Source organism: Oratosquilla oratoria, chromosome 2 (genome assembly GCF_046742065.1).
Source record: "Oratosquilla oratoria isolate Oo_2021 chromosome 2, ASM4674206v1, whole genome shotgun sequence".
NCBI lineage: Eukaryota > Metazoa > Arthropoda > Malacostraca > Stomatopoda > Squillidae > Oratosquilla > Oratosquilla oratoria.
In genome coordinates this window covers 74,018,695-74,045,263 of record NC_134778.1, presented here as the reverse complement: position 1 = coordinate 74,045,263, position 26,569 = coordinate 74,018,695, and the positions used below count along the sequence as shown (strand labels likewise).

Genomic DNA, 26,569 nt, shown 5'->3' with positions numbered 1-26,569 from the left:
GTCAGACCTGATCCTACTCACTGTGCCATGTTATGCTGGGGCAACAGTGAAAGAGTAGGTTACTAAGTAGCTAATTTATTCAGTAACTGATACAAGGTGGGACGTGTTGCACACAGGAGGGCTAAAGGGAATCTGTCAGTGTGGGTGCCAGCAGGGCTTGTGTCTTTCGCCTAGCAGGGCGAAGACATCTCCAAGTTAACCTAGGTCATCTGCAACTTTACGTAGCAGCTCCATCTGGGTGTGGTTATGTGTGTGTGACATCAACATGCTTCTAAATGCTTGCACTCCTACCTAAAAGTCTCATTATCCTATTCGGTGCCTGTTTGAGTGGTTACTCATGTCTATGTGGCACTGTGGTCACACCTGGTATGTGCAACCCTCTTATGTAACTGACCATCTGAAAGAGCCATTGTTCAAGCTATGCCTTTTGTGGTGTCACAGCTGATTAGGGCATCACTGTGTTGTGCTATACCGAGCTGTGCTATGTTACAATGCACTGTACACTATGCCACAACCACATCTTCTAAGCCACCCTGTGTTACCAACATGAGCAATACTAAAGATCTGAGCACAGAAACCATACCCCAGATAGTTGTCCTTATGAAATCTGGCCAGCAAATGAAGGAAATTGCCAAACAGGTTGGTGTGTGTACTTGTACTGTCTGCCACTGGGTTGCCAGATTTATCCACAAGGGAGGCAGCCTGACTCCTACTGTTGCCAAGAGGGCTGGGAGGCCTAAAATGACTGGGGATCTGGCTAAAACTATTGTGAAACATGAACTAGATTCTAATCCATGTGTGACAGCCAGACAAGTGAAGGAAAAGAACTCAGAACTGTTCTGAGATTGTTCAGTGAGAACCATCAACTGCCATATTGCCAACTTGGGGTACACAAGCCCCTGGTGAAGAAGTCTTTTCTGACCCTTAAACAGAGCCAATTTCTTTTGTTTCCCAGCCAGATTTCTTGAGAGCAACTACCTGGGCTATGATTTCGGCACTCAGGTCCTTAGTATTGCTCATATTTGTAACAAAGGGTGGCTCAAAAGACATCTTGGTCTGGTTCAAGTGGGGGCCCTCCCTGGACGGCGGAGTCACAGTACACAACCTCCCTCCTCACCTACAAGACAATGACTGACGTGATTAATTCTTGGCTCTCTGGTAAGCTCTGCCCCTTCCCCACTCGCTGAAGGATGACAGAATTTTTGGCACAAAACCATGCCACTTGTATGGGGCTTTCCAAATTTGACAAAATTACTGTCCGCCTCACTCCCAACGGACTGTACATTTGTTGAGCACTGTATGATACACAAAGAAAAACATGCACAATTTCATGACAAATTTTGCTTACCTGCGACAACAACAAAATAAGTTGTTGATGACATCGTGTATAGTGCGTTCACCGTCAACCTGATACACACCACTACAGGGTTCTTCTTGACACTCGTGAACAAACTTCATCAGAGGAGAGGTTGGGAAGCCCTCGTCATAGCACTTCTGTCAAGCAATGATCGCACATTAGATACATACATACATATACCATAGGCCTTTCCCCCCTTACAAGACAGGTAGCCAAAAAAAAAAACAAAGGCATAAAATCCACTCCCACCCATTCCATCTCCACATACTCCACTCTCTCCTTCTTATCTTGGCTCCTCCTGGATGATGGGTCATCCCTGCATCTTGCCCACTGCAGTCATAAAAAATCAATTGTAATAAACACCATGTGCGGATGGAGCCTTTATTGGTACAATGTTTTGCTTATTACAGCTTTTGCAAGTACATGAATGTACTTGAAAATGTTGTAATAAGCAAAACGTCATACCAAAAAGGCTCTGTCCTCACATGGAATTTATTTCAATAGACATCTGATACATATACATAGTAAATAAGTGGTCTTTGATACAAGTACATATATGTTACTTCATACATATAAATTATCAATTCAAGTGATATAATAAAACAGGAAATATGAGAAGGAAATGGAATACCAGGATAAGCTGAGAGAGGTGTGGGAAGCAGTGAGAGATAGAGTTGAGGTGGAAATGGAAGAGGAATGGCTGTATTTCAAGGAGGAGGTGACACGGTGAGCAAAGATGGTATTGGGAATGAGGAGGAAGGGTGGGATAAGAAGGAAGAATAATGAGAGACGAGATGATGAAGTGAAGATGGTAATAGAAGTGAAGCAACTTTATGTGGATTGGTTGCATCACATCTATTTCTTATACACATTTTATTCCACCCAGACATTTGCTTCCTTTATATCATAACTCTACTCCACTTCCACTATTTCATCTATCAATCTATATACCAAGGGCTTTTTCCTCCTTATAAAGGAGGTAGCCAAGTTAAGCGGCACATACCCACTCCCATCACGATCACAAGTCCAACACATGATCCAAGACCATGGTGAATCCACCACCCCTTCCTCCCTCTCACCTTAGTTCCTCTTCTTCGTGAAGAACTACTTATGTGACCACAAATACTTTCCCTTTCCTTAAGCTTCTCACCTTTCACACACTAATACAACCTACCATACACACATACACATACATATACCAAGCCTTTTTCCCCCTTACAAGGGGGGTAGCCAAAAAGAAACAACCTACCACCATCATTAATTCCTGTACATCTGAACACTTCACACTCACCCATTTACTTGTAACTTCCTTCTCTTATATACGCCTCTACAATCAGTCACCAGCTGCCGTGTCTCTCCTCAAAATCAGTCACGAGTTCATTATCATCCACAAATCAAATAAGAGTTGGTTCACTACACATGTCCTTCCATTGGTTCACTACACATGTCCCCCATCCCCCCGCCCATTCCACCTCATGCGGGAAATGGGGGGTGAGGTAGTATGTGTGAGCAAATTTTGATGCAGCCCGAAGGGATTTCTCCCCATCTTCTCCTTTATGCATGGGGGGACGGAGAGGGGGGGTCGCCGATTTAATGAAGCGGCCTTGCTGTGGATGTGCTGTGTCTTGCAACACTGCTTCTGACCCAGGGCAGTGGACAAGGTGCAGGGATGACCCGTCATCCAGGAGGTGCTAAGATGAGAGGGAAGGTGGAGGGGTGTGGAGTGTATTCAGGGATGGAATGGGTGGGAATGATTTTATGCCTTTTCCTTTTTGGCTACCTCCCTTGTAAGGGGGAAAAAGCCTTGGTATATGTATGTATGTATGTATGTATGATTGTTCAGTGAGTATATGGATACATACATACATATACCAAGGCTTTTTCCCCCTTCCAAGGGAGGTAGCCAAAAAGGGAAAGGCACAAAAACACTCCCACCCATTTCATCCCTAAATACACTCCACACCCCTACACCCTCCCTCTTATCTTAGCACCTGCTGGATGATGGGTCATCCCTGCACCCTGCCCACCACTCTGGGTCAGAAGCAGTGTTGCAAGACACAGTACATCCACAGCAAGGCTACTTCATTTAATCGGCGACCCCCCCTCTCCGTCCCCCCTTGCATATAAGGAGAGGACGGGGAGAAATCCCTTCGGGCTGCGTCAAAATTTACTCACACATAATACCCCACCCCCCCGCCCATTCCTCCTCATGCAATCACATCATCATCCATATACAACCATTCTCCACTCACCTCTGTCTTCCGTCCTCTCCCTTCCTTCCTCAACAGACATTCCCCTCTTCCCCAAAGCCCCCTTCACCCCATCCATCCACCTCATCCTAGGACGTCCCCTCATGTTCACTCCCTCCACATCTGCCTTCCATACCTCTTTTACTAGTCTTTCTTCACTCATTCTTTCCATGTGTCCAAACCATCCTAATATTCTTTCATCAACCCTATCTCCCAAATCCTTTTCCACCCCTGTTCAAGAGAACTGAGAAGAAATTTGGTATTGTGAGATGAGAGTGTATTTAGGGATAGAATGGATGGGAGTGATTTTATGCCTTTCCCTTTTTGGCTACCTCCCTTGAAAGGGGGAAAAAGCCTTGGTATATGTATGTATGTATGAGATGACAATGGAAGGACATGTGTAGTGAACCAACTCTTATTTGATTTGTGGATGATAATGAACTCGTGACTGATTTTGAGGAGAGACATGGCAGCTGGTGACTGATTGTAGAGGCGTATATAAGAGAAGGAAGTTACATGTAAATGAGTGAGTGTGAAGTGTTCAGATTTACAGGAATTAATGATGGTGGTGTTAATAAAAACAACATTTGTAAAATCCTCTCTTACCTTTACTGTCTCGTAGGCATCCATGATGATGGCAATAAACAGAGACAATATTACATATATGAAGAGGGATATAAAGGAGTAGAGGTACAGCCGAGAGAACCACCACACCAGAGGGTCCTTCCCCGATGTTGACGAAAAGGTGGCAAACATGTCATCTCCATTGATGAGTGAATACAGGCACTCCATAGTAGAAGTCAATGAACCAAACTGTACAAAAGAAAAGGTCAGCTTTAAATCTTTAAAATTTCTTGTTACCGATTTTATTTATTCACTTATTATTATGATATGATGATCTGGTTTAACATCACAAACTCCCCCTATTGGAAGGCTAGGATGGTGCCCCTCACTAAGGACTTTGAAGCATGGAATTTAATGAACCATTCCCTTGGTTCAACTTCGCCAGTGGCAGGGTTCGAACAGCCATCCTCTCGACCTTCACGTCAAGTAATGACACCCTAACTTGCTTCGCCAGTGAGCTTCCCATTATCTATTCTAATTTTCTTTATACATATATATATATTTTTTTCATATCATCTAGACTGCCACAAAATAAGGTAACCTGGCATGGGTGAAGAACATCCTTATCTCTTTCATTCACATGTCATCTCTAACTCTTTCTCATTAAAACCATACATACATATACCAAGGCTTTTTCCCCCTTACAAGGGAGGTAGCCAAAAAGGGAAAGGCATAAAAACACTCCCACCCATTTCATCCCTACATACACTCCACACCCCTCCCACCCTCCCTCTCATCTGAGCACCTCCTGGATGACGGGTCATCCCTGCACCCTGCCCACCGCCCTGGGTCAGAAGAAGTGTCGCATACATACTACCCCACCCCCCACCCCCCTGCCCATTCCTCCTCATGCAATCACAACATCATCCATATACAACCATTCTCCACTCACCTCTGTCTTCCGTCCTCTCCCTTCCTTCCTCAACAGACATTCCCCTCTTCCCCAAAGCCCCCTTCACCCCATCCATCCACCTCATCCTAGGATGTCCCCTCATGTTCACTCCCTCCACATCTGCCTTCCATACCTCTTTTACTAGTCTTTCTTCACTCATTCTTTCCATGTGTCCAAACCATCCTAATATTCTTTCATCGACCCTATCTCCCAAATCCTTTTTCACCCCTGTTCTCCTCCTCACCTCCTCATTTCTCACTCTATCCAGCCTAGTAACCCCCACCATACTTCTCAGACACCTCATCTCAAACACATTCAAACTCCTTCTCTCTTCTTCTCTTATGTTCCACGTTTCTGCCCCATACAGTGCTGTTGGCACAATCACTCCTTCATACAGTCTCCTCTTCGCATCCATTCCCAAATGTCTATTCCTCATTACACTCTTTAATCCACCAAGGCATTTACTCGCTTCTCTCAATCTACATTCTACCTCCACCTTCACTCCACCTTTTCCTGCTACACTTGCACCCAAGTATCTAAAACTATCCACTTCCTCCAGTCGCTCTCCCTTAATGTTCACTTCCAGTCTACTGCCACCTTCACCCCTTGTACATCTCATCACTTTACTTTTACCCACATTTATCTTTAGCTTTCTTCTATCACATACTCTCCCAAACTCTGCCACCAGCTTCCTCAATCCCTCCTCTGACCCTGCCACAAGCGCAGTGTCGTCCGCAAACAACAGCTGGCTCACCTCCCACTTTTCTCCATTTTCTTTAACCATCTTCAATCCCTGACCCACTACCCTAGCATTCACCTCTCGCACCACCCCATCCATGTATAAGTTGAACAGCCAGGGCGACATAACGCATCCTTGACGAAGTCCCACCTTTACCTCAAACCACTCACTCTCTCCATTTCTAATCCTGACACAAGCTCTACTACTCTCATAAAAACTCTTGACAGCTCCTAGAAGCTTTCCTCCTATCCCATAAATCTGCATAACCTCCCACAGTGCCTTTCTGTCTACCCTATCATAAGCCTTTTCCAGATCCATAAAAGCCCAAAAAACATCCTTCCCCTTTCCTATAGCTTTCTCACATATCTGTCTTACCACAAAGATCTGATCTACACAACCTCTACCTGTCCTAAATCCACACTGTTCCTCACCAATTACTCCTTCTGTTCCTCTCCTAATCCTCTCAATTAAGATCCTCCCATAAGCCTTCCCTACTACACTTAACAGGCTAATCCCTCTGAAACTACTACATTCACACTTGTCCCCTTTTCCCTTGTAAAGAGGAACTATACAGGCACTTCTCCATTCCTCCGGTACTCTACCCTCTCTCCAGCAAACATTAAATAACCTCACCAACCAGTCCACCATCACTGAACCTCCCTTTTTCAGACATTCTGCATGGCATCCATCCAGACCAGGTGCCTTACCTGCTTTCATCATCTTTACAAATGCCTTCACCTCATCCTTCCTTATTTCTCCTCACTCATCACTCTCATTTTCTTCGCATTTCCCACTGCAGCTATCTTTCCTTCCCTATCCTCCTTCACATTTAGCAACTCCCTAAAATATTCTGCCCATCTTCCCCTTACTGCCATCTCTTCCATTATCATCTCTCCATCTGTACCCCTTACCTTTTCTTCTCTACTTGATTCGCCTCCTCTTCCTCTCTTTATTTCTTTCCAAAACATCTTTTTATTACTTTCAAAATTTTCTGTCATACTCCTACCCCATTTCACATCTGCTCTCCTCTTTGCCTCCTTTACCTTTTGCTTTACTTCTCTTTTCTTTTCCTTTCTTCCCCTTCGATATATAAAGAAAAAAATAAGATGCATCCTTTCATTCTGACTCATGAACTGCAGGGGGGCTGTGTAATAAATGAACAACCATATAAACTTCTCTTTCGTATAAAAATTAGGTTATCAAAAGTACAGAAAGATAAACTAGCTCTGAACATGATCATACCTTTAGGTGATATGGGCCAAGCACTAGCCAGCCACAGAGGGAATATCCAGCAAACACCATCAAAATGCAGATGGAATAACGGAGTACATTGGGTAAACACTTCTTCAAAGTTAAAATCAATACCTGAAATAAAATATCCTTTGTAAAATTTTCATATCTAAGATAATGTGTCCAAATCTAATCACTTTATGAAGAAATGGGCCAATAATGAAGGGAATCGGTAAATAAATGAGTAAAAAAGAAAGTATGGAAAGACAATTGATGGAAAGAACAGCAGAAGGAAGGAAGGAAGGAAGGAGGATGAGGAGGATGAGGAGAAGAGAGAGAGAGGGGTGAAAATGGGAATAACAAAGAGCAAAAAGAGAATTAGTCAGTTTGTTGCAGCCTGTTACAATGTATAAAATAAAAGGAAAAGACAAACAGACAGTCGGAGACAGAGGGATGGAGAGAGAGTTTAGTACTTACGTTATAAGTCTCGAAGAAGCCGAGATAGCGAAGGCATCCAAACCAGATAAGGAGGTTTCCGAGACCTAGTAGCAAGGAACAGACATTCCACGTGTCCATAAATCCTTCATAGTTCTGGGAGTGTGAGAAAAGGATTGTATCAGTGTTCTTACTTTTTATTTATTAAAAGAAATAATAGAAATAATAATACTATAGCTACTTCTTTAAAGAATTGTAATCCAACATAAAATTAGGTGTACAATAGTGTTCTTCTTAAAACAAGTATATCATAAACATAGATAAATCAACTGTGATTATCGAACACATAATAACATTTAAGTACAAGTATGTTATGTGCAGTGTGTGTATAAATATGTTTGCCTACACTCAAGGGGTCCTTCTCTTTTGTCTCCACCAATTAAGGTTGTCATTTATATTCTTTGACTGAACTATTCCTAATTTCAAGCTGTTCCCCAAGATGACACATTTGTACAGAAAATGGTATTTCTTGATATCTTTAAGTCATGTAATTTTTCTAAAAAAAATTCAATCTCATGGTGCTCTCCTATCTGCATTTAAAAGTACCTGTACTATCTGTACTGTCAACTTGCACTTCATTCAGTGATATGTATATCTTTTTTCTTTAAGATGGGAATTCCAGTATATTTAATCTTTCTTTATTGGTTTGTTTGCTTTGACTAGGATAAGAACCAATTTAATTGCAGCTCCATTTTTTCATTCTTATTTATCAAATATCTTCCACTCTGTGTGGGTCATACAAATGATGTACAAGTACATTCTTGTCTGAGGCAGATAAAATTCTTAACAAGTTTCACATAATTTGTCCTTTTACATTGTTGAAAAGACACTCAAGAGTCTGTAGATCTCACTTGAAATCTCACTAATGTGGTTGTCAGATGACAAATTAAATTATTCATTATCAACACTCCTTGATCCTTTTCCTCTTTTAATTATGTATCTGCTTCACTTCCCATTGAACCATTATTCTCTGTACTTATGTCCATTTCCAATACTTTACATTTTTAGGCACTGATGATAATTTTCCACAATTAGCTCCAGTCATAAATCCTATTTTGACTTTTTGACTTGTCTGCAAACATCTTAGTGTGGCTTGTTCTTCCATTATGTCATTTACATAAATAAAAAACATTATGGGTGCTATTACTGGTCTTTGGGGGACTCAAACAGTTACTTCCTTCCATCCTGACATCTTAATTTTTACTGTTGTTCTCACATATTGCCCTCCAGGAAATCTCTTTCCCATCCCAAGAGGCTTTTAAAATCTCCCAATATGGTCCAATTTCCATATTGGTAATTTTTAAAGTATATCATCTACCCCTCTCTCTCATGTAGTTCAATCTCACTTGGATAAAAACCTGGATTTGATACACATGCTCTTCCAGTTCTGGAACAAAACTATTCGCTAAATGTTCATCTTTTCAAGATATCCAATCCACCAACAAGCTGAATTCTGGTAAACAGAGCGAGTTGCAAGAACTGTCATATGATGTCACACGCTCCTGACACAATCACTGATTAGCTAGAAGCTCATGTGTCTCAAAGATAGCCCATACCTCTTGGCTGCACAGCATCAATCACTCTCCATCTATACTCTGGCCTAAAATAACTTCCTTTTTTGATTGTGCCCCTACTGCTGCATTACTCAGCATTTTGTATGCTTCATCAAGGCTGGTATGAGACAAATAATAGTCCACTTCAAAGAACTTTTTCTAATCCTTGAAATTTGTTTTCCCAACATTGTATCTACATTGTCTATATGATTTGTTTCATGGCTCTATACCTCTATCTATCAATAGAAGATCAAGCTCATGATTACCTCCTATGGGCACTTTAAGAAGTCAATACAATTGGGTTCTTTGGTATGTGGGAAGTCCAATCTTGCCAGAGTATAGCTTCCTCTTACTTCTTACATTTCTGACTCACTGGGCCATTGTTATTCATTGCAATGTTGAAGAGAGTATTAACTCCAATTTTTTTTACTACCACTTGCTTACCACCCCTCTAGTTCACCTCATTTCAAATGAGGTGTATGCAAGTGTGTGCAAGTACGTGGGCACATGCCAGTAAATAAATCTACATTACAGTGCTCATGCACTGGTGTAATTTGAAATCTGTTGGTCTCACACCTGCTTAGTTGTGGGTTTGAATCCTGCACTTATCTCCGATTCCCAACAATGACCATTACCCGCACTAACAATTCAAGTTCATGGGGCAAAGGTGACAGCTTTGGCCACAGCTAAATGCCTCCTGGCGTAGGCTTTTCACCTTTTTACGTCCAACATCTTATGATTTTCGAGTCCTTTAAAATCATAAATAATCATCAAGAAATTCACAGAAGACAGACACAAAGACAGATGACAGTACTTACGGTCACTGTACTTCCTTTGGCAAATTCTATTTTACCAATGAGGAACATCTACAAGGGTCAAGCAAAAGAAGAAAAGGAAATGATCAAGCTCATCTACAATAAAATGTCTGACTCACTGGGGTCATTGTTTAACAGATTTTTAACTCCAAGAATCTTTACCATCACTTACGTTCCACTCCTACTACTTCACCTCTTCTCTACTGAAGTATATGCAAGTGTGTGTGAGTACATAAATTCATAATACTCTAGGTCCAACATCTTATGATTTTCATATCCTTTCAAATCATAAATAATTATCTTAAATTACTCAAAAGACTGATAGAAAGACAGTGAAAGACAGTACTTACGGCCACTGTGCTTCCTTTGGCAAACTCTATTCTACCAATGAGGAACATCTACAAGGGTCAAGCAAAAGAAGAAAAGGTTTTGATCAAGCTCATCTACAATAACTACCTGTAAAAGCAAGGTGTAAGGGCAAGCTGTGCACAAGCAGGAAGTTAAATCCAGGACCCCAGTTTCACAAAAGGACATACATATACCAAGGCTTTTTCCCCCTTACAAGGGAGGTAGCCAAAAAGAAAAAGGCATAAAATCATTCCCACCCATTCCATTCCTAAATACACTCCATTCCCCTCCACCTCCCTCTTATCTTAGCACCTCCTGGATGATGGGTCATCCCTGCACCTTGTCCACTGCCCTGGGTCAAAGGCAGTGTCGCAAGGTACAGCACATCCACAGCAAGGCCGCTTCACAAAAGGAAGACTTAAAAACTAAAGTCTCAAAAATGAAAAGGAATTAACCAAGGTTAACACCACAAGTTAGATTGTGGTCTACTAAGTTTTTGCACTACCTCCCCATGACTGTTAGTATAAACCTTGCAAATGCTAAAAAAAAATTCAGTTTTCTACAAAGTAAGCAAGAGTCACAAAAAATATCAATATCTGTGGCTGTAAGGTTAGTCTTAGACCATATGAATTCAATTTAAGGGCAAGCTTGTCTGTAATTTCTTACCATAGAGATTTACAACATATTATTGTGGTATGAAAATGCAGAGAAGTTTTCCTGAATTTTACTTGGGCTGGGGTAGAAAAAGGACATCTAAATGATCGGAGTATTATATATATATGTTGGTTATTTTCTTTTTCAATTAATTCATTCATTATGCATCCTATTAGAATTCAAGGCACTTTCATGATATACAGTCAAGACTTGAATTTCTAAATTGTAGAAATGATTAATTCTGTCTATATAATAAAAGTTAACACATTCAGCTATAATATCTATCAGGAGCCTTTTGTTATATACATACAATGGTATATGTATGTACATAACAAAAGGCTCTTGATAAATACTATTGCTGATTGTGTTTGGCTACTCCCTGTGTAGGGGGAAAAAGCCTTTGGTATATGTATGTATGTTAACTTTTGCTGAGAATATACAGAAAATAACTTACAAACTGAAATCTTGGGTAAATTTTTTTTTATTGTTAGCAAATTGGATTTCCAGCAATTACTTTATTTCATTGTTAATCATTCACCATAATTCACCAGCCACCACTTTGGTCAAGGAACATCTTATGGCCCCACAATTTTTGTGAACCTGGGGCTATCTTCCACCATAGCAATAAATGCAAATAAAAACCCTGGTCACTAACAGCATTACAAAACCAGTGACAGAAAAACTGTAAACAGCACCCAGCAAGAAAATTGTCATAACACATGGCATGAAAATTATAACTCGGGACAAATGCATGTTGTTATAAGCTTTACATAAGCGATATCTTGCAATAAATATATAAAAACAGTGGAAAGCAATGTACAAGCACAAAATCATAAATAAAGTCAAGTTTTGAAAATACGTTCCCTGCATACTAACTCTGGCATGTCATGCAAAAGCATTGTTACAACAATTGAGCAATTCCATTCAATAATCTTTCTTCATAAGATATTTAGCCAACTGTACACTTGAATATAATGGCATACTTATAGGTTTTGTTTCAGCAAGTAAAATATTTCTATTTAGCTTGGCAGAGGCCCTATAACCCGGGGGTGGGGGTTCTTCTCTCAAATGTTACCTCCCCCCGCCATCCACACCCACACCTGGACACACTTCTGACCTGTCTCCCATTCTGCCAAATGCAACAATCAAATGTTTGCTAAAACAAAATATATAGTATGACACCATAGGAATGGGTTCAAATATATGCCAGCACATGCATAAGTAAGGCACTTCTACAACAAGTTCTCTAACTCATAACCAACTATTGTAACAAACAGACAAAGATGGAAATGATCGGCCAGTATGCATTGCCATCAAAACTACCTAATCTACTACTTATGCAGTTAAACCTAATCCCTCTATCATCAGTTCAATTAACTTATATTCTGCTAAGACCACATACAACAACTTAACTAACAGATTACCATAATCAAATCAGTTTGTTAGACTAACACTACACTGGCAAAAAAAAAAAAAAAATTATACATCTGTGGTATAAAACTGAAATACTTATGTGTATAAATAATCATAAATCACACTAGTGCTCTGTAATATCACAGATAATGGCCCTGGCTAATACAACCCATCTTTATTATCAATTTTATCACAAAAGGTACAAAAGGTAGCCTCATACGATACTTGTAAGCAGGGATTTAGTGCTGATCAAAGCTGCAATATTTTTGCATCAGCTTTACACAAATCCTAATCCCACTCATGGTCACAGGAAGGTTTATATACCTTTATTTGCTTTCTATTGATGGAAAGCAAATAAAAATGTATAAAAATGTCATTAAACTCTTCCAATGTCCATGAATAGGCTTGGGGTTTGTGTAAAATTTATTTGAAAGGATTGCAGTTTTAATTGGCACCAAATTCCTCTACACAACCATCATATGAGCCTGAAAACCTTTAATATTTCCTGTGATCAAACCTTTACACAAGATTAATTGAAGCACTGCACGAGAGAGAGGGCTACATAGCTTGTGTGCTTATTTAGATCGATCAATCCACTGCCCCAGGTTTCTCATGCAGGAGACCTACAGCTCTGATTATACACACAACCCACTAACAACCAGTAACATTCCACAGGCCTTCCCAGACCCAATTATTGACAAGTTCCTTTGACTGGAAATCCACAGCCCTACACTAGCTGACAAATGTATTCATGCCCTCCCCTAAATCTATCTGAAAGAAACAGATTGTCTGTACCATGTGAGTTTAGTTTTATGTCATTGGCTGGTATGAAGAGGAGCACAGTTGCCAGTTATTAGTTCTCCTTATGTGAGAAAATGGTGGAAAAATAACTAAGTGATACAGGAGAGATCCTGGTTGATTTGATATATGAAATTTTTGGCTTGAAGGCCAAGCGCCGGAGCTGGTAGGCCATTCAGCGCATATCTATCATATACAAATAAATAAATTAATAAATCAAATAAAACTGTGAAAGCAATGGAGAGATCCTGGCTAGAAGACCAAGTACCAGACAGGAGAAGAGGGTGTTTATGGGATTTGAGGACTGGTGGCAGGGTAGTGATCCTCCCCAATAACAGGCCTGGACAATACACCAAGTGATGTGGCCATAGTTGGTCCCACCTTCCTATTGATCTCTTTGAGACGTACTGTAATACTGTTTGTGTTGAGCAAGTGTAAGGCTGTTTTTGTCACTAGAAAGAAACAGTGAGTAGGAGGAGGAGGAGGAGGAGGAGGAGGAGGAGGAAGAGGAGGACTGACTGACCATCAGGTGAGAAAAATAGTAGGAAAATAGATGAAGTTGCATAGTTACACACTCAAAGAGAGCTGTATGGGAGGGTTGAGGAGATTAGAGCAGTGTTAATAATCTTTGGTGGCTAACAGGAAGTTCCTTTGACATCTGTTCCAAAAGACCTGTGATTATATACAGGTACCTATCAATCATAAATCCACAAATTTCATCTGGATAAAATATATAAATGCTAATAAAAAAATTAATAATTAAGATGATAATAACAACAATATCACTGATGCAATTAAAAAGAGTGCCTTATAACTATAGAAATGGATAGGAAAGATGTTTCTACTGGCTTAAGCAAACAACAAAATTTTGCCATCCTGTCTCACCTGATACTCGGTAGGAAAGAATGGCTGTTAATTGAAGAAGTGCACATTAGTTTCTGTCTTTTGAAGACAGGCATGCAACACAACCTCAAAATAATTATAGCTACTATCTAAAACATAATCAATGAATAATTGTATATCTAGCTCAGAGTAACAATAATGCATAGCTATTGCATCCCTCCCAATGTTAAATTTCTTCAGCCAGTTCAAAATGGTCTTAGAAATAACATACATACATATACCAAAGGCTTTTTCCCCCTTTATAAAGGAGGTAGCCAAAAAACAAAGGTATAAAAACCACTCTCACCCATTCCATCCCTAACATACTCCACTCCCCTCCACCCTCTTATCTTGGCACCTCCTGGATGACGGGTCATCCCTGCATCTCACCCACTGCCCTGGGCCAGAAGCAGTGTCGCAAGACACAGCACATCCACAGAAAGGCTGCTTAGAAACAAAATCATTATAAATCTATCTATCCATATACCAAAAGGCCTATCCCCTTATGAGACAAGCAGCCAGCCAAGGCATGCACCCACCCTTTGTCTATCCCACGCCCATTTGAAATAATTATAAATACCTGCCCTTATGCACTCCTCAGAGTATTAGTACAAGTGTTCGAACAAGACTCAATGCCATGACAGTCTTGAGCAGCTATCCTGTTTGGAGCTATGATTCCTCTTCCTACCTCACCACACGCATCCATATCTGTTTGTTTCTTATACATTTTGTTTTTGTAACAATTCATCAAAATTACAAAATTTGAAAGCAAGAGCAATGTGCTATCTATCTGTATATCTCAAAGTGAGAGCAATATGCTATTTATCTGTATGGTGAAACATGCAATGCTGCACTGCCTTTAACCTGAGCAGTGTGATGGGAATCAGGGATGACCCTTTATCCAACAGGTGCTAAGATGGGCAGGGCAATATATAGGTTTTACATTGTGAATGAGGCGGGTAGGTGTTTTGACTCAAACATCACCTGATATGGTTAGAGGGGCTCAGTGAAATCAGTGCATAACCAGTGCTCAAAGTACATCAGCACAGGTAGCAGTTGTGACATGGCCACTAATATGAAAATAATGAGTGTCAATACATACTATGCAGATGCAATAAAGTATAAAAACATCACCTTAGTGTAAAAGTTATGCATCACTAGTACTCAGTACAGTACATACTGTACATGCATATTTGCATATTTATACCAAAATTACTTTTCCTCCATACAAGGTGGGTGGCCGAGTTAAAACATACACACATCCTACACCCATGCAAAACCCATTCATTGTCCTTCCCATCTTGGTTCATTGTGGATAAAGGAAAATCCTTGTCCTCTTCTACAGCGCTAAGGTCATTGGCATTACAGCAAGACACCAACTCTGCTTCCGAGAGCTGAAGCTGGGTTATCCCCACAGCTTCATCTATCTATATACCAAGAGCTTTTTCCCCCTTACAAGGGAGGTAGCCAGGTCAGTGGCATGTACCTATTTCCACCCATTTCACTCCCTTCCAATCACACACTCCACCCCTCCCATCTCAGCTCCTCATGGATGATGGGTCATCCCTGTATCTGCCAACTGCCCTGGGTCAAGTGCAATGCAGCAAGACACAGTACATCCACAGCAAGGCTGCTTCACTTAATTGGCTACCCTTTACTCCATCCCCTAGTGCAGAAAAAGAGAAGACAGTGAGAAATCCCTTTGGGCTGCATCAAAATATCATTCACACATAAGCATCTCCTACCCACCATCATCCCCTTCCTTGCATAACAATATCATCCATACACAGTCATTCTCCACTCATACCTATCTCCTGCCTTCTCCCTTTTTTGCTCAACAGACATTCCCCTCTTGCTCAGTGCCCCATTCACCCCATCCATCCATCTCATCCTTGCTCGTCTCCTCAAGTTCACTCCCTCCATCTCTACCTTCCACATCTCATTTACTAATCTTTCGTCACTCATTCTTTTCATGTGTCCAAACCATTCCAATAATCTTTCATCAGCTCTATCTGCCATATCCTTTTCCACTCCCACTCTCCTCCTCACCTCCTCGTTTCTCACTCTATCTACCCTGGTAACTCCTACCATACTTTTCAGACATTTCATCTCAAACACATTTAAACTTTTCCTTTCTTAAATTCCAAGTCTCTGCTCCATACAATACCATCAGCACAATTGTCTTTCATACAATCTCCTCTTTCCATCTATTCCCAGTTGCCTATTTCTCATAACACTTTTTAATCCCCCAAGGCTTTACTTGCTTCTCTCAATATACAATTTACCTCCACCTTTACTCCTCCCTTTCCTGTCATACATGACCCAAAATACCTAAAGCTATCCACTTCCTCCAGCCTCTCTCCTTTTAGACTTACTTCCAACTCACTGCCACCCTCTTATACATCTCATCACCTTACTTTTGTCCACATTTACCTTCAACTTTCTTCTATCACATACCTTCCCAAATTGTGTCACTAACTCCCTTAATCCTTTCTCTGATCCCACCACAAGTGCAGTGTCATCAGCAAACAACAACTAGCTCATCTCCCACTTTTCTCCATTTTTTTAACCATCTCCAGTCCCCTGCCCATTACCCTTGCCTTTACCTCATGTACCACCCTATCCATGTATAGACTGAACACCCATGGCAACAAGACACATCCCTGATGCAGTCCTAGCTTAACTTCATACCACTTACTCTCAATTTCTAATTCTAACACAGGGTCTACTACATACATATACCAAGGCTTTTTCCCCCTTACCAGGGAGGTAGCCAAAAAGGAAAAGGCATAAAATCATTCCCATCCCTGAATACACTCCACACCACTCCACCCTCCCTCTACTACTCTTGTAAAAACTCTTGACTGCCCTTAACCACTTCACTACAGGCCAAAATCTCGCGGGCAGCATTAGCTGCCAGACGTACGATGTTTCGTCATAATACTCGCATCATAAAAAATAGTCACCGCTTATATCGATCGTTCTCTCTTTCACCCGTGAATTTTGATAACCATAGAAAATGTGATGAAGACAGTTTAGAGAGTATGTCATTATGCAGGGGCAACTACAATAAATATAATCAAGACGCCGATATGGCAGCCTCGCGTATCCACTTGCTCCTCATGCCGCCTACGTAGGCGGCACCGTATGGAAGGGGTTAACAGCTTCCCTCAATCCCATATATCTGCAAAACCTCCCACATTGCTTTCCTGTCTACCCTATCATAAGCCTTTTCCAAATCCATAATAGCCCAAAAAAAAATCATTAGCTTTTCTTAAACTCACAAATCTGCCTCATCACAAAAATCTGATCCTCGCAACCCCTACCTTCCCTAAACCCACACTGTTCTTCACCAATTACCCCCTTTGTTCCTCTCCTAATCCTCTCAATCAAAACCCTCCCATTAGCCTTCCCATTACACTCAACCTGATCCCTCTGAAACTACTACACTCACATTTATCACCTTTTCCCTTGTAAAGTGGAACTATACAGGCACTTCTCCAGTCTTCAGCCATTATACCATTCCACTGCTTCATAACACAGGGAAAAAATCCACCCTTACCCACTTGAGAAATATATAGAGTGGGCAAGAAGAAATCCTTTTGGGTTGTATCATTTCTACATCTATTTACAACCACTTTCCACTTGCACCTATCTTCTACCCTCTCCCTTCTTTGCTCAACAAACTTTTCTCTTGCATTTAATACCCCTTTCACCCCATCCACCCTCTTCACTCTTGATCTTTCTTTCAAGATAACTATCCACTTTTGTTTTCCCCTTTCCTTGCTCCATTCTTTTTCCCCCTCTCCTCCTCCTCCTCCACCACCACAGGAGGAAGAGAGAAGAAGTACAGTCTTGGATTTGTTAAAGAATAGGTTCAAGGGGACAGTGTAAAGGTGGAACAGCAGTAACACTAAAGTATCTTATCATCCCTTTATGCAGAGATTTTACTCTAAAGGAAGTGTGACTCTGGTCCATAGGGACACCCAAAATTGGTCCCTGGAGTCAATACTACAGTAAGGGAAGTGACTATGAACACTACAGTTAATGCAAAGCAATTCTATTCCTCTGAGAGATGCTCTAGATCAGCGTTTCCCAACCTGGGGTGCTGAAATCAATTATAGAGGGTGCTGGGAAGTGATGCACACAAAAATCACATTGATATACGTATCATTGATTACCTAGTTGTGCATATTTGACTTTTTCCATGCTATTTTATTTTTCTAGGGTGTTCTTATTTCTTCTACAAACAATATTGTCAATTTGTTTCAGTTCTAAGGAATCAAGAAAATAAATCATCAAGCAGTACATTTCACTTTCTTTTATCTTTCTAATAACAAGATAGGGGTGCTGGACTGCTTAGACATGACAACAGGGGGTGCTATGGTCGGAATAGGTTGGGAAACACTGCTGTAGATCAACTGGATTAACTTCACTGAATGTTAGATATAACTAACTAGATATTATAGAAAGAATTAAAAATCTAATTATTTTTCCAAAAGGAGATAGTAAACTTAGACTAAACTGAACAGAGCACACATATAACATGTTTATCTTACCTCTGTCTCGAGGCCAATCTTAAGAATTGATCCCAAGATGATCAGGACATCATTCATGCAGATGACAACATACCAAAGGTTCAGGAATTCCATCTGTTCATCAAAGCTCAACACCTTGTTAAAATGTCGCTTGAAGAATGTCTGAGTAGCCTGAAATCAGAAAGAAAGTAATGTTACCACCATTATTTTTGGGAGACCAATGATGGATACCTGGAAGTCTTCCTGCATGATTATTTTATCTGATAATTATTGCATAAAATAATCTATCTGCCACCCAACTTTGAAACCTGCCAACATCCACACCCATACCTCCACCTACAGGTACTGACATTCTGTCCTTGGACCACATTAAAGATTTCTATCAATTTTACTTGTACATCTCATTCAACCATTCCCATTCCAGCACAAGGGACAACTCTTCCACAGATAGACATGACAACTGAAACTGGTGTACTCCTACTGTTTAACCATACAGTAACTCCTCTTTTCAACCCCTCAATTACAGAGTAAATATGGAGAACATTCCTTTGGGCAGCAGCATCCTTTCAAAATTTCCCTCTAGACTTCTCATCACATGCACTCTCTTTCCTGCTCTACTGATATACCACATACATCCAAAGCTCTTTTCATCCATCTCACCCCACTCCACTTGCTTTTGGTTTCCACACACTTCATTAGTCTTTTCTCATTTCTCTGATCTATTCTGTCACACAACTTTCTTCCAGCATTTATCTGCCTCCCCCACATTTCTAACAATCCATTCTTAAAATACCTGTAATATAATTTCTCACATACACCTCATCTCAAAACCAGTCTATTTCCTTCAGTTTCTATTGCATGTCTCTGGTACTTGTTGTTTCTGCTAGTGAGAAGTAAGCTGGTGCTATGCATACTGGATATTAGCCACTAGTTTGCATATGTTTGTAGGTGAGGTAGCAAATTCACACCTGTGACGTGTATACGAGTGTGTGGCCTATCCTGAAGAGACCAACATACAGGCTGCATAATACACCAACATCAAAACATGGTAGTAAATATTATTAATGATTCCCCTCTCCACAAACCAAGAGGGCAAGTGACGTACCATTCGAAGGATCTGTGCACGGTAGAGTGCCCGCAAGCACATTATAAGGGACAATGCACAAAGAATGATGGTTACAATGTTGATTGATGTACGAAGTTTTTTTTGAAGTTCCGTGTTTTCATAGTTGTACTCAGACTTGCAGTTAAGTACCCGTGCTCCCACATCCAGCTCAATAAGGATCTGGCCATCTTGCTCACGATTGTTGAAGAAAAGCTGCAAAAGAAAGCAAGTTAAACAAAAGCTCATATGTTTTCTTTGTAGCGAGGTCATGCTTTGAAGCTACGTTCTCTCTAGAATACTTGTACCATAGTCGTTTTCTTTATTAATGTTGTCACCTCACTAGAACTTTAATTATAGAAATATAATATTAATAATATTATGTCTCGCATATCTATATGTAAATATCTATAAATTATTATTCTATAAATTTTAAATTGTATTATGTAAGCCTATTTATTTGTAGTGCTATTAAACATTGTATATTGTCCTTCTTACATAAAGAATTATGTTTCACATTATATTTTTAATAAACAGTTCCGAGAGAAATAAAGTTTGAATAATTCCATTCTTTCACTGAAGTGTACCTTCACCACTAAGTAGTAATCAAACACTACAACTTTAACCTACCTTGATATAGACCAAAAGGTTTTTAGTATAAATTTTTCTATTGTAGGTTTTTCTACAGCATCATAGATAGAAATTATACTATAAAAATCTATCTAAATATATGTTAGATAGACATGGTATATAGATTCACAAAAACTATTATAAATAAAGTAACAAGTAAATCTCATTCTGCATAAACTATTTCCTAACAAATTCCCTCTAGCAGTTCATTCCAAATACTGCAAAGATACATTCCAGAAAACTAATGATATATCAACACCTCTGCTGTAACCACCTGGAAACTTGTCTGTGGGTGTGGTCAGTATAGGCTTGACTCAGCCAAATTCTCATAAGATGGAAAAGCCTTTTTGATATGCATATATGTATAAGGGAGTGACTGAGTCAAAGAATAAAGTATGACCCGATTCTATTTGTGTTAAAAATATGAAATGATGGGGGTCTTCTTTTCCAGAGTCTAAACCATCTAATTGCCCTTGGGGCATATAGTGTCCTCTGTCTTGAGTGTACTGGAGATGTAATTAACAGGGTGCTGGACTTACATTCACTTAAGTCATGGGTTCAAATCTTGCATTCTTCTCATTTTCCTAGCAGTGACTGTTACCTGCCCCAACAGTCTAAGTACACAGGGCAATGGTGACAGCTTTGGCCACAGCTATGTGTCTCCTGCCATAGGCCCACTTTCCCAGACAATACATTTGGACAAAAACACATTAACCACTTCCATACGGTGACGCCAACGTAGGCGGGATGAGGAGCAAGTGGGTACTCGAAGAAGCCGACGTTGCCATCTTGATTATATTTATTGTAGTCGTACCTACGTAAATTTCATTCTCTCTAAACTGGCTTCATCATATTTTCTATGGTTATCAAAATACATGGGTGAAAGAGAACGAACGATTGAGCACTGAGAACGAGCGATGTGCCCTGGAGTGAAGAGGTTAATCTCTTCAATACAAGTAAAATTCTCACACAAAGCATCAGATGCCTGATGTACGATGATGCATTACAACACTCGCATTATAAAGTATGGTCGCTGCTGATTTACTCATTTTCTTTCACTCTGAGTAATAATAAACACAGAAAATGTGATCAAACCAGTTCACAGAACTCGGAGGTTACCCAGCTACAACTACAAAATTAATATAATCAGGATAACAATGCCGGCACCCTAGTATACCCACTTGCGTCTCGTGATACCTACATAGGTGTCATTGTATGTAAGACTTAGATCACAAACCAAGATCTTCATGACTAGCAACCAAAACCCTAGACTGTTTCTCAACCAGGGTTCCCCAGAACCCTATGGTTCTGCAAAAGGTCCCTAAGGGTTCTGCAAGAACAAGTGAGATAAGCTAATGCATCTTTTGATTTTTTATTTAATTTCATATACGTAATATAATTAAACACGCACAATATATTCTTGGCTATTGTAATAATATAATATAGACATCACCCTATCTAACCTATTATTATGATGAAAATAAAATGAGAAATATATGGTGTATGCTTTTTTTTTTTTTTTTGTGCAGAGGTTCCTTGGGACCTGCAATTTATTATAAAGGTTCCGCAAGGGTAAAAGGTTGAGAAACGCTGCCCTAGACACTGACCCCAAAGCAAGATTCCTTTCAGGAGAAGCACGAACTGCACAATCACACTTGTGTTAAGGTCACCAACCAGCACTTAGAAAGTACTGGCACAGAATAGGCCTGGCTACAGAAACAAACTGCCTCAGATGTAAACATCAAAGGGCATAGGACTGCTAATCATACACTGCCCCATCTTAGCCATACCCAGAAAACAATACAATATTTCTTCCTCGAGTGAATTATGGGCCAATCCAGTAGCTGTCGACAGTTTTCTGGGATTTGTGGATCTCCTTAAAGAGAAACATGGGGCAACAGATTGACCAAATTACAAAGGATTACAAAGGTGGAGTATGGGGCAGGAGACCTTTTGGTCCATATCTAGGTCAGATGAAAAAATTATAACAATGACATATAAGTAAATAAATAAATAAAAAACTATAATAATGTAAATAATAATGAAATACATAAATAAATGCATAGGTATAGTTAAATAATAAACTAACAGGTAAATAGTAAGTAATAATAAATTGACGTATAACTAATAATAAATAAGAAGCAAGCAAATGATTCCTTTCAACAGACTAATGCTGGTTGATTTTACTTTATCGAATAGAAGTACCCAGAATGAAGTAGATTAGTAATCATTATTCATAATTATTTAATATTTTGTTTTGGATGCTACATGATTATTCAGCTTACAGAAAACCCCTGGATTAAAGGCATCTTACCTTGGTCATGATTCTGTAGCATCTTGGAGCCTCTCCAGGTGACAGTGTTCTTAATCTCACTGTGAGAATGTCAAAATTAAACTCTGCAGAAAGTAGCGTGTTGAAATTGATGACGAAATCATTGTCTTCAAAAAACTTCTTGGATGAAAAATTCTTTGATGAATTCAAAGGTACATTGATACATTCTGCCAATAAAGAGAACAAGTCATGTGAGATTATATTTTTTAGCAAGGCTCGGCTACAAACTTCATTAAGACTCCACAATCATAAAAAAGATATATATATATATATATATAAATAATAATAATAAAAAATGAATAAACAAGAAAAAAAAAAAAAGAGCAAAAGGGGTGGAGAAGACTGAAAGTTGAGGAATACAATATTAGGCAGCAGAGGAATCTCAAAATAGGTTGACAGCTGCCACATATCAATCAATTAATCTGTGCCCCATGTCTCTCTTGCTAGTAACCCACAACCCCCAGATAACTGTCGTCAGCCACCAGACTGGCCCATAAGTCACTCAAGAAAGAAATATGCGGTGGTATTCTTAAAAAAAGTTCTTTCCTTATATAAATCTTATATAAATCCTGGAAGGTAAAGATTAATTTAAGGAAAGATTTTTTTAACAATACCACCGTAAGATTCTTATGGTGGCATCTATTCGTTTTCACTCCCTCCTAATGAATATCATACATTATAAGATGGGACATTAAGAGAATTAAACTATCCTGAAATACCTAACCAGATTATCATTGATACATATCTTCCAATCCAAATAGAAGTACACAAATATTCAATTGTTCTATACGCAATTACACATTTCTTTAAAACTACTTGTGTTTCTACTCTGGACCATATTTCTGTTATCTTCAATACTGCCACAGATTAGCTGCTTACCATTGATAGTTGATCCATTAAAAGAGAGGAATTCCTCCGAAACAGAGCCTGTTCCATTCTGCAAGTGCTTTGCACAGATTTCTGGAGGTTGGATTGTACCGTTGTGCATCACATAATCAAACATTCCAAGGGCATCAGTTTTCATGTTCCAGTACTGAAAAGATAAAAGTTATATCAACTTTAAATGGGTTACTGATAAACTAATTCCTAATTTTATATTAATATAACATCTTTTTCTATTACAGCATTATGAAGCTACCTTAGCTTATTATTATTATTATTATTAAAAAGGAGAGAGAGAGAGAGAGAATTCAGATTTTGATACTACTGAACCCAAGTTGATTTTCAGTATTCAGCTCAGGGTTAGACAGGTCCTACATTGACTTGTGACAATGAATTAATCTATTTGCTGAGGTCCAGCTACCCTGAATTATAAACATATCTGACATTTGTTGATGAACGTAAATTGCGGATGGGGAGGTTTTGACTGCAACAATGGAAGATGCCAAGGAAATAACTATGATGGGAAAGAAGAATGATAGGGCTATAGGAAAAGAGGAGATACAAGGAAGACCATCAGAAGACATTACATACATACATATACCAAAGGCTTTTTCCCTCTTACACGGGAGGTAGCCAAAACGGGAAAGGCATAAAAACACTCCCACCCATTTCATCCCTAAATACCCTCCACACCCCTCCCACCCTTCCTCTCATCTGAGCACCTCCTGGATGATGGGTCATCCCTGCACCCTGCCCACCGCCCTGGGTCAGAAGCAGTGTCGCAAGACACAGTACATCCACAGCAAGGCCGCTTCATTTAATCGGCGACCCCCCCTCTCCGTCCCCCTTTGCATATAAGGCGAGGATGGGGAGAAATCCCTTCGGGCTGCGTCAAAATTTACTCACACATACTACCCCACCCCCCCGCCCATTCCTCCTCATGCAGTCACAACATCATCCATATACAACCATTCTCCACTCACCTCTGTCTTCCGTCCTCTCCCTTCCTCAACAGACATTCCCCTCTTCCCCAAAGCCCCCTTCACCCCATCCATCCACCTCATCCTAGGACGTCCCCTCATGTTCACTCCCTCCACATCTGCCTTCCATACCTCTTTTACTAGTCTTTCTTCACTCATTCTTTCCATGTGTCAAAACCATCCTAATATTCTTTCATCAACCCTATCTCCCAAATCCTTTTTTACCCCTGTTCTCCTCCTCACCTCCTCATTTCTCACTCTATCCAGCCTAGTAACCCCCACCATACTTCTCAGACACCTCATCTCAAACACATTCAAACTCCTTCTCTCTTCTTCTCTTATGTTCCACGTTTCTGCCCCATACAGTGCTGTTGGCACAATCACTACTTCATACAGTCTCCTCTTCGCATCCATTCCCAAATGTCTATTCCTCATTACACTCTTTAAACCACCAAGGCATTTACTCGCTTCTCTCAATCTACATTCTACCTCCACCTTTTCCTGCTACACTTGCACCCAAGTATCTAAAACTATCCACTTCCTCCAGTCTCTCTCCCTTAACCCCTTCCATACGGTGCCGCACACGTAGGCGTCATGGACTTGGATCTCGGTGGCAGCAGCCAATGCCAGCCGTACGACGTGTCGTAATAATACTCGCATCATAAAATATAGTCACCGCTTATATCGATCGTTCTCTCTTCACCCGTGAATTTTGATAACCATAGAAAATGCGACTACAAAAGAATTAGAAAGAATGTCATTATGGAGGGGCGACTACAATAAATATAATCAAGACGCCGATATGGCAGCCTCGCGAATACACTCGCTCCCCATGACGCCTACGTGTGCGGCACCGTATGGAAGGGGTTAATGTTCACTTCCAGTCTACTGCCACTTTCACCCCTTGTACATCTCATCACCTTACTTTTACCCACATTTATCTTTAGCTTTCTTCTATCACATACTCTCCCAAACTCTGCCATCAGCTTCCTCAATCCTTCCTCTGACCCTGCCACAAGTGCAGTGTCGTCCGCAAACAACAGCTGGCTCACCTCCCAGCTTTTTCCCCCTTACACGGGAGGTAGCCAAAGTCAAAAAGCATAATTCCATTCCCAACCAGTTAATCTCCACCTCCATTCACTACACTCCCTCCCTTTCATCTTGGTTCCTCCTGGATGACAGGTCTTCCCTGCATCTTGCCCATCACCCTGGGTCACAAGCAATGCACCAAGATAAAGCATATCCACAGCAAGGCCACTTCATTTCAATCTCCATCTCCTCATGCAATAACATTGAAGATGGGGAGAAATCCCTTTGGGCTGTGTCAAAATATCATTCACACATAACCACTCCCTAAACCCCCCCCAATCCCCCACCCATTCCTTTCCATGCATCACAGTATCATCCATACACAGCCATTCTCCTATCACCCCTATCTTTTGCTTTCTCCCTTCTTTGCTCAACCGACATCCCCCTCTTGCCCAACACCCCCTTCACCCCATCACCCTCTGCCCTCCACACTTCTTTTACTAATCTTTCTTCACTTCACAAAAAGAGATTAGAGGTGTTAAATCATCTGGCTTAGATGGTTGTCGAGATGAAAGTCTGATGAAGGGAATTGTAGTTATGCATGTAATTAGCAGTGGCCAACAAGTCTATCAAAAGAAATGCCATGTGTAGACAGTCTTTATTAGTATGGCATTTCCCTTGTTGCAGTTTTAACAAGTACATAGTCGTGGTGCACATATCTGAGGATTTGTAGGAAGATCTGGGGGAATAGGGGGAGGTCATTGGACCCTCCTTAACCTTCCCTAGACTCTAATGACCTCCCTAGATTTTCCTATTCATTCTCAGATATGTGTACCACAACTATGTACTTGATAAAGGCATAACAACTGAAACATCATGCTAATAAAGGCTCCGTCTTCACATGGTGTTTCTTTTGATAGTAGAAGTTATGGTGGAATGACTAGTGAGATTGTTTAGTAAGTGTTTAAAGTATGTTCAAATGTACTGGCAGAGTACTTGTTTTGTCCCAGCACACAAAGGAAAAGGA

General features: G+C 40.2%; 1 protein-coding gene across 6 annotated transcripts in view; it reads right to left on the bottom strand.

The window, feature by feature from the left end:
• LOC143040099 (mucolipin-3-like) overlaps window positions 1–26,569 on the bottom strand; it is a 98,002-nt gene that overhangs the window by 18,373 nt on the left and 53,060 nt on the right. For 2 of the 6 annotated variants that reach the window (XM_076210817.1, XM_076210794.1), the window contains exons 5-14: window positions 23,531–23,684; window positions 22,634–22,818; window positions 19,693–19,905; window positions 18,609–18,758; window positions 14,053–14,076; window positions 9,958–10,005; window positions 7,569–7,682; window positions 7,104–7,226; window positions 4,213–4,419; window positions 1,349–1,494 (exon numbers count right to left, since the gene is read on the bottom strand). In XM_076210817.1, coding sequence (XP_076066932.1) covers window positions 1,349–1,494; window positions 4,213–4,419; window positions 7,104–7,226; window positions 7,569–7,682; window positions 9,958–10,005; window positions 14,053–14,076; window positions 18,609–18,758; window positions 19,693–19,905; window positions 22,634–22,818; window positions 23,531–23,684 — 1,364 coding nt within the window. Of the gene's footprint in view, window positions 1–1,348; window positions 1,495–4,212; window positions 4,420–7,103; window positions 7,227–7,568; window positions 7,683–9,957; window positions 10,006–10,304; window positions 10,353–14,052; window positions 14,077–18,608; window positions 18,759–19,692; window positions 19,906–22,633; window positions 22,819–23,530; window positions 23,685–26,569 lie in introns of all 6 variants that reach the window. The other 4 variants (XM_076210798.1, XM_076210805.1, XM_076210799.1 and 1 more) reach the window with 4 other exon arrangements.